The 16,817-nt window shown below is 42.3% G+C and overlaps 1 protein-coding gene across 1 annotated transcript in view; it reads right to left on the reverse strand.

Moving 5' to 3' along the window:
• LOC102021258 overlaps nt 1–16,415 on the reverse strand; it is a 53,806-nt gene extending 37,391 nt beyond the window's left edge. The window contains 1 exon segment of the mRNA XM_005406477.2: nt 16,400–16,415. Within this exon segment, the coding sequence (XP_005406534.2) occupies nt 16,400–16,415 (16 nt within the window).
• Between the last annotated feature and the right edge of the window lie 402 nt (nt 16,416–16,817).

Consider the following 16,817-nt stretch of genomic DNA (forward strand, 5'->3'; position numbering starts at 1 on the left):
TTTGCCGCTGAGCTAAATCCCCAGCCCCCACATCTTTTATTTTTCTATTGTGGTGCTGTAGATTGAAACAAAGAACACACACATGCTTCACACAATTTCTATCCCTGAGCTACATTTTCAGTTCTGGGATGTCTCAAAACATACACACTAATTAGCTCACAGTGGATAAAAGATTAAAATGAAAATCATAAAACTATGAAATTCTGGATGAATGCATAGGAAAAATCTATGTGACTTCAAGATAGACAGAATTTTACAAGTAACAAGAAAGCATGGTTCATAGAAGAAAATGATTGTGAATTGGGTCTTATATCATTATAAAACTTTATTATAAAAGAACTGTTAAAATAAGGAAAATGCATGTCATAGATTTGGAGAAAGGATTCACTAATAATGTATGTATTTTCTATCCAAAGTATGTAAAGAAGTCTCAAAACTCAACAATAGGGTAAAGCAAACTATTTAGAAAAATGAATAAAACATCTGAAAAGATATTCCCCAGATGTATATGGTGGAACAAAAAGATATAAAAGACATTCTGACTTAGACAAATAAGCACATAGAAACACACCCAACATTATCTATTGTTTTAGAGATGCACCTTTAAAGCCAAAACGGACGTGCTGTGGTGTAGTCAGTGTTATAGCATCTGCAGAGCTTGCCCTGCATTCAGTCTCCAGTACCAAAAGGAAAAAATGATGTGATGCCCTGATATATGTATTTCAAAGTCTAAAGTTCAAAAACAAGGGAAACAGATGTCTAATTAACCAAGTGCTGCTAAGGTTATAGAACTCCTGGAAGCCTCATGCATTGGTGGTGGGAAAGCCAAATGGTACTGCCACTTGGGAGATATTCTGGCAGGTTTTTTTTTAAATAGAAATGAACATATTTGTCATATAACCCAGACATCCTATTCAAGATACTTGCCCAGTGAAAAGAAAACACATTTTTATATAAAAACATGCAAGTTGTCCTCACTACCACTGTGGGAGGGGCGTCCAACGCTGGAAGCCTCTCTGAGCTGCCTGAGGACTTGGACGCTCCACCCCTGCCCCTGCAGTCACCCTCCAGAGGCCTCTTGTACTCAGGAAACTTTGGTGAGCTTGTTGGAGACCCTGATCCTCCAGCCCTGCCTCTACGGCCACAGTGGGAGGAGCATTGTTCTGTTTTGTTTTGTTTTGGTTTGGTTTGTTTTGGGTTTTCTCTGGTACTGGGAACCGAACTCACACCCTTGCGCTTTCCAGGCAGGTGCTTTGCCGCTGAGCTAAATCCCCAGCCCCAGTGGGAGGAGCCTTGGAATCAGAAGCTTAGGTGAGCCACCTGGGTACCTGAGTCCTCTGGATCCGCCCCCTGCTGCCATCTCAAGAACACACCTAAATCTCCACAAAACTAGAGAGATTTGAATATGACAATAAGAAAAGCTTTCTTGAAAATAACAAAAGAACAGCAAATAACAATTCAACAGCTTCAAGATGAGGCAAAGAAAATGTGACAGAAAATGTGACATGTGAACAGGAACCCAGAAAAAAAGCCAGAGTAGTTATTCTGTCTGCAGACAAGGTGAACTTCAAACCATCAATGATCAAAAGAAATTAAAAAAGGGCTCTATGTTCTTGTTCAGGGAAAACTGCAAGAGAAAAAGATAACAATTATAAATGTATATATGCACCAAATGTAGGAGCACCCAGTAATATAAGGCAAATTTCAACAGACATGAAAAATCAAATAAGTAATAACACAATTGTAACGGGAATTTATCACCTCATTGTCACAAAGAGATAGATTAACTAGACAAAAAAATCAGAAAAAAATAACAGAAATAAACCAAACATGTGAACAAATGGATTTAGTAGAACTTTATACAGTATTCCACCAATAACATTAGAATACACATTCTTCTCAGCTGCACATGGGACATTCTGTAAAATAGAGCACATGCTGGCACATAGAACGTGCTTAAGTAAATGCAGAGGAATTGACTTATCCCATGCATATTATCACATCATAGTGCATTGAACTGTAAATAAATGATACAAGAAATCTCAGAAGCTCCATAAACACATGGAAATTAAATAACACCCTCCTGAACAACCAATGAGTCACAGAAGAAATTAAAGTAGAAATTAAACACTATTTACAGTCAAACAAAAATTTAGATACAACCTACCAGAACCTGAGGGACTCAATGAAAGCAGTCCTTAGATTGAAATTTATAGCAGTGGATTCCAACATCAGGAAAACAGAATGAACAGAAACAAACAACCTATGTTACACCTCAAACTTCTAGAAAAAGAAGATGAAGTTAATTGCAACCTCTGAAGAAGGGAGGAAATTAGAAAGACCAGAGCAGAAATTAACACAAATGAAATTAAGAAAACAATACAAAGAATTAGTGAATTAAAGAGTTGTTTCATTGAAAAAATAAATACAATTGATTAACCCCTAGCCACCTTATCAAAAAAAAGAAAGAAACAACTCAAATCCATGCAATACGGAATGAAAGGGGTGATATCACTACAGATCCTGTAGAAACTCAGCAGATCATCAGTACCTAATTTGAGAATCTTAACTATCATTGGATGGAAAATGGAGAAGAAATGGATAGATTTTAGATACATATGAATTACCAAAACTGAATGAAGAAGATATAAAATTTCCGAATAACCTTATATTAGCCAATGAAATTGAAAATGTAATAAAAAACTTACCCCAAAAGAAAAGCTCATGTCCTGATGAATACATAGCTGAATTCCACAAGAAATTTAGAGAAGATTTAATATCAATTCTTCTCAAACTCTTTAAAAAAATAGAAAAGGGCGCAATTCTCCCAAACTCTTTCCTGCAGGCAAGTATTATCCTGATACCAAAACCAGAGAAAAATTAACTCAAAAAGAGAGCTATAGTTCATAGGCCAATCTCCTTAATGAATATAGATGCAAAAATTCTCCTTGCATACTAGCTAATAGGATGCAGCAAATCATTAAGAAGATAATACACCATGACCAAGTGAGATTCATGGTAACAATGCAGGGATTATGCAGTATACACAAATCAATCAATATGATACACCATATAAAGAGAGTTAAAGACAAGAATCACAGGATCATCTCAATAGATGTAGAAAAAGCTTTTGATAAAATCCAACACTTACTGATGATCAAAGCCCTACAGAAAATTTGCACAGATGCACTTAACCTCAATCTGATCAAAGCCATCTATGACAAACCAAGAACCAACATCACACTAAATAGACAAAATCTGAAAGCTTTCACTATAAAATCAAGAACAAGACAAGGTTGTCCATTGTCACCACTCCTATTCAACATAGTTTTCGAGACACTAGCCAGAGCAATTAGACAATACAGAGAAATAAAAGGAGTAAAGATAGGAAAGGAAGTGAAATTACCTGTATTCACAAATGACATGATAGTGTACATGGAAGTCCCCCCAAACTCCACCAAAACACTCTTAGAAGTAATCAACACTTCTGTAGCAAAGCTGGATACAAATTCAACACACAAAAACAAATAGCATTTCTGTACACAAACAACAAACATACTGCCATAGAAATAAGGGGAAGTATACCTTTCACAATAGCATCCAAAAAACTGAAATACTCAGGAATTAATCTAACAAAAGAAGTAAAAGATCTGTACAATTAAAATTACAGTATTCTGTAAAAAGACATTGAACAGCTTTTCAAGCTTTGGAAAGATATTCTTTGTTCATGGATAGGAAGAACCAACATTGTGAAAATATCAATACTCCCAAAATTGTTGTACATATCCAATGCAATTTGGATGAAAATACCATTGGCATACCTCACAGACCTAGAGAAAACATTCCTAAACTTTATGTGGAATCAGAAAACACCAAGAATGGCAAAAGTAATCCTGGGCAACAAAGGTAAGGGAGAAGGTGTCACAATCCCCAATTTGGGGGTGGGGAGTTAGCTCTGCGGCACAGCACCTGCCTGGCAAGCGTAAGGTCATAAAGTCAATTCCCGGTACTGGAAACCCCCCAAAAAGAAATCCCCAATGTGAAATTATATTACAAATCAACTGCGATAAAATCAGCAAGGTATTGCCCAAATAAAAAAAAAAAACCAGACATGAAGACCAGTGGCACAGACTAGAAAATGCAGACACAACCACAAAGACAATCTCCCACTTTATCTCTGACAAAGGGGCCCAAACATGTTCACTGGAAGAAAGATAGCTTCTTCAATAAATTTTGCGGGGTAAACTGACTTTCTACATGCTGAATACTAAAATTAGACCCATGCCTATCACCATGAACCAAAATAAAATCAAAATGGCTTAACAATCTAAATATTAAAACAGAAACACTAGATCTAATGGAAGAGAAGGTAGGTGGAAGTCTTGAAGATGTAGGGGTAGGTAGAGAGTTCATGAACAAAAAACAAACTGCATGGGAATTTCTTCAAATACTCAACAACTGGGATCTCATCTTATTGAAAGTTTTCTGCACATCACAAGTACTCACCTACAGGGTGAAAGGAAAATCCACAAACTGGGGAAAAATTGTTATCCAACTGTTCCTCAGACAAAGGACTCCTATCTAGGACATATAAAGAATTAAAAAAAAAATCAGGCCCCCAAAGTTAAAGACCCAGTACAAAAATGGGCATCTGAGATGAACACACACTTGTCACATGAAGAACACAAATGGGAAATAAATATATGAAAAAATGTTCAACCTCATTAGTGATTTGAGAAATGCAAATTGAAACAACACTTAGATTCACCCTAGAGACAATGGCTATCATTAAGAAATCAACCAGTAATAAATGCTGGAGGGGCTGTGGGGAAAATGGAATTCTTCTCCACTGTTGGTGGGAATGTAGACTGGTGCAACCACTGTGGAAAGCAGTCTGGAGATTCCTCAATCAACTAGGATTAGAGGTCCCATTGAATACGCAGCTGTTCCCCTCCTGGGTATTTTTTCAGAAAAACTGAAAACATCATACCACAATGCTATATGTACAGCCATGTTTATAGCAGTGCGATTTGTAATAGCTAAATCTTGGAAACAACCCAAATGTCAGTCTACTCAGGCATGGATAAAGAGATGTGGTATTTTTCTCTTTTTTTTTTGTTTTTGTTTTTGTTTTTGTTCTTTCTCCGGTACTGGGAAGCGAACTCACCAGCTTGCGCTTGCCAGGCAGGCGCTTTTGCCGCTGAGCTAAATCCCCAGCCTCTGAGATGTGGTATTTTTATACAACGGAGTATTACTGAGCTATAAAGAAAAACTAGAGGCTTCTAAAGGTAAGTGGATGAAATCGGAGACCATGTTCATTAGTGAAATAAATCAGATTCACATGTGTAAACATCATATTTCCTCCCTAATATAAGTACTTGAAAGAGTAAATAAAATCTGAATGGTACAATAGATATTGTGAAAGGAAAAATAAACTGCTCAAATAGGAAGGAGCAATTTGGATGAAGGAGGGGAGAGGAAAAAGCAAGAAGGGTGAGGAGAAAAAAATATACATATACAGGATAGCTGGGATAATTGTACTACTAATATCTGTTGGTTTATCAAAAGGAACTGTTAATGTGTAATTGTTTGGTCAATGTTGTATTCCTATATTTGGTTATATGTGCAACCATTCTGAAGACAACATTCGGTAATATAACAACCACTGTCAATATCCTATGACCATGTTTTTAAATTCTGTATTATTATTCTCAGCGCTATTTTGTTTATGTATTTATTTTGTATTTTGCTTTTTAAATGAAAAAATATTATATGTATATATAAGGATAGATGGAATAGGTGTATTGCTCATGTCTGTGGTTTATTGAAAGGACAGCCAATGCTTAAATTTTTCTTTTATCTTAACCAATATTGCATGCTTGAATTTGGTAATTAGAATGACTGATCTGAAAGCAGCAATATGCAGTAGAAGAGCCATTGCAGAACTCCCAAAATCTTGTTTGGTGAAGCTCTGTATCATTCCGATGTTGATTTTTTAAAATTACTTGTTACTGTCTTTAATTATTTGATAAATCTTACATTCTTATGTCTGGTGGATTGAGTAACTTCATTGAAGATAACAATATGTAATGTAGCAACCATTGTTAATTCCTATCATTTTGTTTTGAGTTCATGTATCATTTCTGTTGTTTTTGTTTTGTTTTGATTTTGTCTTCATTGTTATTTTGTTAGTCTTTTTAATATTTAAAATTAAAATGAAAAACAAAAAACTTGTGATTACTAAGAGTGCCCTTATGCATAAACATCAAACAAATATAGAACAAAACCAAACTTCTCTCAGCTGAGGAATGAAGAAATACTCTATGACCCATCCCTCCAAAGAATGTTGCTCAATAATAGAAAGGACACAGTACTGATACACAAAACAATATGAGTATATCATGAATGCAGCGTGTTAAGAGAAACAGTCCCTCTGGAAAGTCAAAATACTCTACACTGTCATTGCTGTGACCTACGGCAAATGGAAAAACTGTAGTGATGGAGAATTGACCAGAGTATGCCAGGTGTTACATTGGGGGTGGAGACAGGTTTTGGCTGCAAGAGGTAGCATGAAAACACTATTTGGGGAAGTGATGTGTCTTGGCTGTGGTAGTGGAGACTGTTCATTGTCAAATGCAATGTATTGTACACTAGAAGAGCAAATTTTTCCAAAGTAAATTAAATTGTGACTGAAAAAATCATTAGTCAGTGAAGGACTCCTGGGTTTCTAGTGTACTAGTGTGAATCAGTACTGCCACTTCTTACAACACAGGGCAGAATAGGAGGAGAAATGTTTGGAAGGAAGATAATCTGTGTGTCTGTCGTGGGACAGTGGAACAAACTCTGTGTATGGGCTGTCCATGGGGAGATGGCTGGTAATGACCTGGGTGGCTAATTTGCTGCTGGGAGGGAAAACTGGAAGTAGTGGTCACGATTTGGGAATCCGCCAGGATGTGTGGCACTGAGGATCCACAGGAGAGGAGTCGCACCAGGCAATGTGCTTTCAGGACAGACTGTAATTCCATTTCCTCAGGCTCTGCTCCAAGCCTTCTTTTGATTGCCTTGCCGCTTAAATTCTTCAAATTTCACCAATTATGATATCTCAGGGTTTGCAGGACACTTGCAGCAACAAGATTCATCCCTAGATCCTGGGCCTCTGGCTCAGTGTCTAGCCTGGTGGTCTTGGACAAAAGCAGTTCATTCCTTAAAGAAGATGCTGGTGGACCTTCCCTACTACCCCACTAAGGATAATACACTGACCTACTGATGGCAGTCAATCTGATGCATGCATGAGGCTTTCTGCCCCAGTTTTGGAGATCACATGCTGTCCCAGTTCACCATAGGATGGTACCCCTTGCATCACCAAAGACTGACATATTTGCTTTCCCTGGACCCCAGTCTGTGTCAGTAGCAGTCAAGGTGCAGCTTTGAGATACTTAATCAGAAATATCTGTGCTCACTGCTGCTCTGACATCTGGTACTTAGCTCTGGTAACCTCAGGATAATGTTCTACAAGCCATGCCTGCCTTTCCATCAGGCTCCACAGGGCCCCAGATGATTTCCTAGCAAGAAATTAAGATGTTCATTTTGTGGACATCCAGCCCTCTTTCTCGAGGTTTGGAAACTTCCACTACTAGCAAGTTCCTTCACCCAGTCCTGGAAGGGAAACAGGTGATTCTCTCTTTTTAGAGGGATAAAAGAAGATGGATTCTTGTATTCATCTAGTGTACCACACTATCAGCACAACTGTGTGGAGTCCAGAGGACAAGGTCTCTTCACTGTCCTCCCTGGAAGTCCTTCCCTTGAATTCTCAAGGAATCACACTCCTCTGAAGATGAGTCCTACTTCCTAAGGTTTCAGAGTCAGAATAGGGGACAAAATTCAGCGTGCCATCGTTGATAGATTTGGTCCCATCTGTCACGGGCCAGCCCTTGCTGCTCGCTTTTTCATTAGACCCAGTACACAACCAGGTACCCTTGCTTTAGGGATGCTGAGTTCCTTCCCTGAGTCCCCTAAGTTCCTTCAGATCAGCCTGCAGAGTTCAGGAGTCTCCAGCCTGCTCACCATGCATGGTGTTTTCTAGCATCACAGCAGGAGCAGGCTTCTGTGGGGATTTCCCTATTCTAGGGGAAAAGACACCCTCTGCTGTGAGCAAGATTCTCACCTTTCTCAGACCCCACCCATGGAAGTTAGGGACCACACACCTTGCCTCAATGCCTGGCATTGGTACCCTGGGTGTGGATTTCCAAAAGACTCCCCAAGAGAGGTGTGAGTGGATTCCTTTCTTCCCCGGTCTCTGTCCTTACCTTAATTACTGGCAGAACCAAGCTGATCTGAGGGTTACCTGTCACACCAAAGCTCTGACCGGCCACTGTACTGAGCCCCCCGTAGGGATGGCTTCCATTCTGACCACTGGTCCCACACCAGACTCAGGGTGTTCCCCTCAGACTAAGACTCTGATACCCAGGAACTCTAGTCAGAAGACGGCTGCACGAGAGGGAGGAGTAACCTAACAACCTACCAGCACTGGGTGCAGAGCTGAGGGCAGCAGAAAGGCAAGATTAGCCTAGGACCCTTTACCTGGCAGAGGCTTCCTCACTCTGCCCTCAGCATCTTCCCTTGACCTCACAAAGCTGGGGCCTTCTCAGTTCCAAGGATCTGAGGAACAGTGCTCAGAATAAGGGTCTTATTCCAAGAGCTCCTGGGGTAAAGTGGGTGCTCACCTGAGAATTCTGTACCAAAATGCATTGAGACAGCCACAGAGCCATTTTTGAATTGTGTGGGAACTCTGTCTTGGGACTGCAGCTTCTTCATTCCCTCACAGAGTCTCCCCACCCGAAAAGAGCCAGTACCGTCCCTGCTACCCACACTTGCAAGGTGGACCTCAGAACCAGACCCTCACACTCAGGATCCCCTGCATGGAGCTGGGGAGGAGTGTCCTCTGCCCTGCGTGGTGCAGGGCTGTGTAAAGAGGCAGAGTTGCATGATTACTGAAGGACCCTCTACCTGCTGTGGGCCTTCCTCCTCCCACAGAGCCTGAGGTTGACACCTGAGCCCAGGTTGTGTTTTCTGCCTCCTGAAGCAGAACCTCAGAACAAGGCTCTCACTGTCCAGGCTGGTCCCCTTGGGCAAAGGGAGCACTCACCTGAGAGTCATGCCCTAGGGAACAGAGGACAGCAGAGGGAAATCTGGATTATTCTGGATCCCATCAGGGTGGGGATTCCTCCGTTCCCCCCAGGGCAGCCCCACACCATGAGCTCACAGAGGTCAGGTCCTGCCTCATCTCCTCACAGAAGCGTAGACCTGAGGACAAGGCTGTGACTCCCTGGACTCCTGTGCAGAAGAGGGGGAGGTTCTCATTCTCCCAAATATCCCTGAGTGTGGTGCAGCTCAGATAACAGAGGCCGATCTGAGTTATCTATGGCTTTTTTACCTGGGTACTGTTTTTTTCTGTCCCCACCACCTCTGACCTTGACCTCAGTAAGCCTGGTCTTAGATCTTGCTTCCATCAGAAGCTGTTACCTGTGAATAAGGCATTAGCTTCCGCTCAGGTCCCAGAATGATGTAAAAGGCTGCTTTCTTTAGAATTCTGCATGTCAAGGTGCCTGGCAGGCAGAAAAGGCTTTTCTAGAATGTTCTGGGACCCTCCCTCTTGCACAGGGTTTCCTCAGTCCTCTACTTTTCCCAACTCATCCCAAGTCTTCTCCATTCTACCCGCCTGAAGTCTAGGGCTCTGAAAAAGTCTCAGAGCATGCACACAAGGTCCTTTAGGACAAATGTCGAAAAAGCTTACGAGATAAAAAGGGATGATCACTTGGGGATTTTGTGCCAAAATGGATAGGGCCAGCCCCAGAGACATATCTGGAAAGGTATGGAGAGTATTGACAAGTACCCAATAGCGATCCTGCTCAGTGGCTTCCTGTGAGCACAAGGACCCGTGCTAGAACCAGCATGATGAAAGTCCTAGAGCACTTGGCCCAGGTTTATAGGAGAGATCACAAGGCAGCCCCAGGTCTATATGAAAGGGCTTTGAGAGCAGAGGAAGAGCCCACCCATGCATGAGGTGTGGGCCACAGACAGTGCAAAGTACACAACATGGACAGGGGTTGTTCACCGCCCTGTCACTCACTTACTTTTGCCTATTGTGATATGAGCTTCTTCTTCAGAGTCTGTTTCTGGAGAGCAGGCAGTTTTCTTGTTAGTGAAGAACCAGAATAGGGGGGGAAATATAGTGAATACTTTCTAGATGTTTGTTGCATTTGGGTTACATGGAAACTAACGTTTTTTTTATGATTTTTTTTAAATCTTGTTCCATTTTGCAAGATTGAAATAGATTGCACATCTCATTTGGAGAATGATATTGATCTCATATGTGTATTTAGGATTGTGATATGATTTATTGATTGTGATTTCTGATGTGAATGTTATTGATCACCCATGAATTCTGTTCTTCCATTCCAAGTGTAAAAGGTCTTTATTGGGGAAAACAACTGGGAAACCTTTCATTGTATGCTAGTAACATAATGTATAGAAAAAGGAATTTCCTTGGAGATGTTTAAGAAATTTTTATCACAGTAGGTGGACTTTACATGTAAATAGACTTACATGTAAAAATCCATACCAGGCTTCTTATTTCTTTTTTTCTGTTGATCTGTTTTGTTAAAAATATATAAATACTGAATATGCTTGTATTTTTCAATTATATGAGGGAAATTTAATGTCAATAAATGAGCCCTTCTCACGGGAACATTGACCCCAAACTTCTGTTGCATGTGCGTCCTTGGCTATGCCCTCTGTGTGTGGTGGAGATATGAGTACACTTCACTGAACAGGATCAAATCTACCCTGTAGCATGGCAGAGTCCAGGAGTACTACCAGTGTTGGCAGATGGAGAAATGTCCTCAAGGACCTAACTGGCAAGTAAAGGCACACTGAGCAGGAGAGGATCTAGCAAAGAGCAGCTGTGGTTGAGTGTTGTCACAGCAGTTTGAGGGTTGGGGTAAGAGCAGTTCCTTCTGCAGGAGTTGATTTAATGGGTCTGCAAGCTGGCCAGGGCCAGACCCTCAGATGAGGTGTCTTGGGCCTGAGATGACAGCGTGAAAGCATGCAAGACTGTTCTGTGCAGTGCTTTCAGATGGTGGGTGCAGCTAAGAGAAATCTTCCCGTGGAACAGTTTTACACTTCACTGAGAAGAGTGGTTCTATCCAGAGGACTTATCCCGAGCTTCAGCAAGTATTTCCTGAGAGATAAGGGTGACTCTCAGGTGAAGTGAGTTCCCAAAGGCCCCAGTCAGTTGCTGTGCTGTCTACTGGGAGTGTCTACTTTCCAGGGTCTTGCAGTGCCCAGCTGACTGTCTTCCTGGAGGACAGCTACTCACTTTTGTTCCTGTGACTCAAAGGTGTGGAACAGCTTCCGTGCAGGCAGGCTGTGCTGGTAGCACACTCTCTTGGGAAACGACCAGCAGGATCCAGCACTGGTATGAACCACCTGCACAAGTGGTCGGATGACAGCCTGACCGAGGGTTCCGCATCCAGAGAGCCCTTTCAGGGTTCAAGGGAATCTTTTCCCTGTCTTACAACTTCACCCACTGTGAGCCAGGTTTCAACTGTTTCCGTGTGAAGGAAATTGGTGCTGTGATGTCAGGGAGTGTGAGCTCTGCTCAAACCTTGGTGGAGCTGCGTCTGTGTTGAGCTGGCCTTGGCCCTAGTATGGCCAGCAGGCCCCATTGTTACAAAGGTTTGTGAGTGCCAGGGCAAGACTCTGGGAGAAGGTGATGTAATGAAAACTAGTTTTTGATTGAAAGAAAAGCTGGTAAGGAGGGGAATATGGCTCTGTGCCCACACTCCAGGAACTTTGGATTAATGGTTATCAACCTGGAAAGACTCTCCGACATCTAAGTAAGTAATAAACCCTACCGTGGAGAACATATTGGGAAAATGATTACTGCATCATATTTTGCCTGATTCTCTTTTGAGCTCCCTGTTGATTTGCAGCTTTCTTGCATTGGATTAAAGAGTAACAAGGTCTAGATTAAGGTAACACTAGAATCAGTTGTTGATCATGAAATATTGAATACAAATCAGCTATTCTGCTAGATGTTTTAATGCATGGCTTACATTCCACTGGTTCTCACACTAAGAATATGTGCCAAACCCATTTTATAGATGAAGGACTTGAGGTCTGCTGAGCTCAGGAACTGGTCAAGATCCCTGCACAGTAAGTGACAAGACCAGGAGTAGACTTAGTGTGAGGTCTTCTAGAGGTCACCCAGTATGCACTTCTCCAGACCTGAACCCAACTGGCCTTCTGAATTTATTTCTATACTTAGAGAAAATTAAAAATACCTCTCAGGGTGTAGACAGACCCTGATCCAAGGCACCGAAATGTGGCCTGAACTCAAAATGTAAAACGGAGCATGCGATGGTTGCACCCTACTCCCAGGGGAACTGCGCACCTCACCTGCTCCAGGTTAACGTCATGTAGGAGACCCTATCTGTTCCATTGCTCACCCTGGAAATGCTCCCATAGTGACAATCTTTTATTCTTTTTAAATTAAGATAATTGGTAAGTGCAAAGAAGGGCAAAGAAAAGAATTAGAAAAGCAACAGCCTTTTTGGCATAAAAGTTAACTCAGCACTATGATGTCTAGACCCTGGGTTATCAGCTTGAGAAGCAAAATGACCAGCGATCAAACTTTCCCAAATGGGTGATGAGTAGTTTTACATGCAGCATAATCTACTCCTTGTCTTGACAGGTCAAGTACAACAGTTTCTGAGGCCATCTTGACATTTCTGTAGGATGTTAATGAAACGAGTTAGTAGAAAACGGCTACAGAACACATGTGGAGTTGCACGAGCTCATGTAGGTGGTCAGATGCACAGTTGCTGGAAAGCTGCAGGGCAGGCAGGACCGTGATCACCATATTAGAGGAAACAAAACCATCTGCTGTGGCTGAAACCCTCAAAGCTCTGACATGCTCTGACTAGGTGGCGAGTGCTTCTTTGTGGATCTCAAAAGAAATGTAAAAAATATGTTCTTTCTCCAGTCTCTGGTGTGTGTTCCTCCCCACAGGGAAGTCCTGGTTTGCAGTGTGCTGAATGGCAGTGGTCGTGATGTTCAAATAGACAGCCATGTGCAATATAGCAACTGCTCACAGGCTGAGTGTTGAGTCACAGCAGTTTGAGAGTTGGGGTAACTGCAGTTCCTTCTGCAGGAGTTGATTTAATGCAGCTGCAAGGTGGCCAGGGCCAGGCCCTCAGATGAGGAGTCTTGGGCCTGAGATGACAGCCTGAGAGCACGGAAGACTGCTCTGGACAGCGCTTTTGGATGGTGGGTGAAGCTGAGAGGAATCTTCACGTGGAACAGCTGTGAGAAAAGTGGATCTATCCAGAGGACAAAGCAGGGGACTTATCCCCAGCTTCAGCAAGTATTTCCTGAGAGATAAGGGTGACTCTCAGGTGAAGTGGGTTCCCAAAGGCAGCAGACTGGCCATGAAACCAAAGACAGGAGGAAATTCTCAGCTTGCTTAGATTGCAGGATATTGTGAAGGGAAGTATACACGAGTGCTAATGAGTGAAGAACAAGAATATTTCTGCTAATATTTCTACAGTGTCATGGAAATGAGATTCTGATCTGAGTCAGCTGTCATAACTGGCCCACTTTTGTCCACTCTTCAGTTTGGATTAGTGTTAGGGTTCACATTAGGATTAATAATTCATATAGACTTGCATCAGTCTATTTTTTTGGTTTTTTTTGTTTTTTTTTGGGTTTTTTTCTCCGGTACCGGGAACTGAACTCATGACCTCGTGCTTGCCAGGCAGGCGCTTTTGCCACTGAGCTAAATCCCCAGCCCCTACTTGCATCAGTCTAAATGGACTGCATACTCTGATTTCATCTAACATCCCAGAAAAGGAAAACAATAGGAAAGAAAATGTCTCATGGACGGTTTTGGTGGCAGCAAAAGGTGGATGCATAGCTTATCCATGGGACATTTTAAGGGATTACAGCTATGCTGTGTGATAGTAAAGCATTAAGTACACAGTGCATATATGCAATTGTACCATAGATCCAACCCCACAACAAAAAGAGTGAATCTAAATGTAAACAGAACATGTTAGTTAAAAATACTGTTAGTATTGATGTTGGCTACCTTCCTTAATTGGACAATGTTGGAGGCAATCATAAATTATAACATGTATAGCAAAGGCCCGGAGATATAGCTCAGCGGCATAAGCTCTTGCCTGGCAAGTCTGAGGTCATGAGTTCGATTCCCAGTGCCAAATAAATAAATAAATAAATAAAATGTATAGCAGAATCATGCAAGATATTAATTATATTGACAACATTATGAGTGAATTCAGGGGTGCAGAGGAACTGTATACTAACTGTTCAATATTCTATACTTGTCAATTTTTTCAAATAAGAATTTCTGGTAATTAAAGTACAATGAATCCTGCAACCAGCCCACAACATAGCAAATGGACCCCTGTGCATTTATCCCAGTGAATCAACAATGTATGTTCAGCCCAAAGCAGTGTGAGTGTGTTTGGAGCACTTTCATTTGTAACAGTGGAGCACTGGCAGTGAACAATTTAGATGTCCTTAGATGTAATAATCATTTAAAAAGAAACAAAATCCTTGGCACATCTATCCCTTGCAATGGTATTCAGCATTACACTACAGTGTTCTCTTCAGGTACATATAGAGCTCGGTGAATTGCCAGATAACTATGTCATGTTAAAGAAAACATGCGATACAGCGGCTGGGGATTTAGCTCAGTGGCACAGCATCTGCCTGGCAAGCACAAGGTCATGAGTTTGATTCCTGGTATGGGAAAAAAAACTTTAAAAAAATAAAAAGCAAAGCAAAACCTTGCATATACTTGTGGATCCATTTGATGACATCATGGAAAGGATCAAATTATGTAAATGAGTAGGAGACCAGTGGGTTCCAGGGGTGAGGAGGGTGTGGGGGTGAAGGAAGTGGTGTGTCTCCACAAGGGAAGCAGGCGAGATCCTATGTTGATCGAAGTATTAGGGACTTGGCCGAATCCATGTCAATTTCCATTTGAGAAATTGGTCAATACTGATATTTTAATACTTTATGAGGGAGGCTGCAGCTAAAGGTTGCACAGGACCTAACTCTATGATTTCATACAACTTCATCTAGAAAGACACTTGTCTCAACTAAAAGCTTGAGTTATGCCACTTACTTACAAGTACTTGCTTATGACACTGCTCCCTTTACTGCTCACACCAAGGAGGAGTCACTGCCTCTGCTTCTTCCCTACACAGCCACTCTGTTTTGAAAAAGTGCCCTAACTAGTGCTGAATTTGTGAGGCACAATACCGGAATTTTAGTGTTTCAGAGTATGTCAGGGTGTCTTTGGTAGGAAATGTTTCTTATTCTGAAGGTCTTGAGTTGCTTGCCTCATAGGATTCGAAACAAGGAACCCCACTATGATGTAGGTGTGGAGGGCACTAGGGTGTGAGCTTTTCCTGGGAGGGTCACTTCCACCTCATATCTACCATCTCTTACTAGGTAGGTACCAGACACTGCACTCACAGAGGGAAACACCATCTCCTTTTGCCTCTGGTACAAAATTTAATGGAGAACTTTGTCCTCTGTCCTCTGGCCTGCGGTGGTCCTTATCTGCCTCATCTGCTCCCTGAGGACCCATCACCCAGAACCACAACCCTGCAGCACCTTCACTTCTCTTTTCTCACATGCACTTCTGCCCTTCCTCCCCTCCTCACCATCAAAGAAGAGGCACAGACATCTCCTGTTGCTGCTTTTATTCTCATCACACTTATTTGAGTTTTTTTGTTTGTTTGTTTTTTGTTTTTTTGGAGTTTTTTGGTTTTCTTCCATTGCCAGAACTCAGACTCATGACCGTGCATTTGCCAGGCAGGTGATGTGCCGCTGAGCTAACATTCCAACCTCTCTGATCATACTTGTGTAAGCCTGAACTCTGGAGATTCCAGAGATAATTCCGAGGTCCCTGGCCTCACTCAGGTCACTAGATGCCCATGTCTTCACTTGAGCAGGTGGAGTGCACCACATTCAGCTGGTTCTGTTCTTGGTCATGTTGATTATGTTTCTCGTGCTGCAATTGGTTGAAATGTGTTGGCAGCCTCCTTTCTTTACTCTTGCTGGAAAAAGGTGTGAGCTCTGGGGCAGATATTCTTCCTCAGACTGCATGTAAGGGTATTTGAAACTTCCTTATTCTGCTGGGGATCTGAAAGGACACATGGAGATCACACAGGGCATGTGCAGGCGGTGAAGTTGGAGTAGTGATGGAAGAAGGGCCTTTAGGAGAGGAGGGCGGTTGCAGAGCAGAAGAAGACCTAGGGGGAGAACCCAGGGGAGGAAGAGAAGATGCTTGTGTGGTCCTACTCACCTTGCACTTGGACCATGGTTGAACCTGGGGCCTTCCTGTTCCTCCCTTGAGCTCCTGGGCTGGGTGGGTCAACCTCCATTTCAGTTACTGGTGAATTTCCTTCCATCCCTCAAGTGTATGAGCCTCCCCTTGATCTAACCGGGGCCTACTCAGCTCTCTACCCACTCCTCCCAGGAAAAGCAGCAGCCACCCCTTGGGCTTTGTTCGGTCATCAAGCCACACCCCAGCCCATCTAGTCCTGGGGGAGGGGCAAATTCATCACAGAGCAGCAAGGAGGCTGCTGCACAGGGAAATGGGGTCTGCTGAGGGAGCAAAGATGGTCTGGTTGAAGGAAGGGGGAATTTTCTTAGCACTCCTACGTAGCCTTTCAGACTGACCTCCCAGTGTTGCTCAGCTACCCCAGCCCTATGCTGGTGGG

This window comes from Chinchilla lanigera, unplaced genomic scaffold, assembly GCF_000276665.1.
Source record: "Chinchilla lanigera isolate Chin_1 unplaced genomic scaffold, ChiLan1.0 scaffold00097, whole genome shotgun sequence".
Lineage (NCBI taxonomy): Eukaryota > Metazoa > Chordata > Mammalia > Rodentia > Chinchillidae > Chinchilla > Chinchilla lanigera.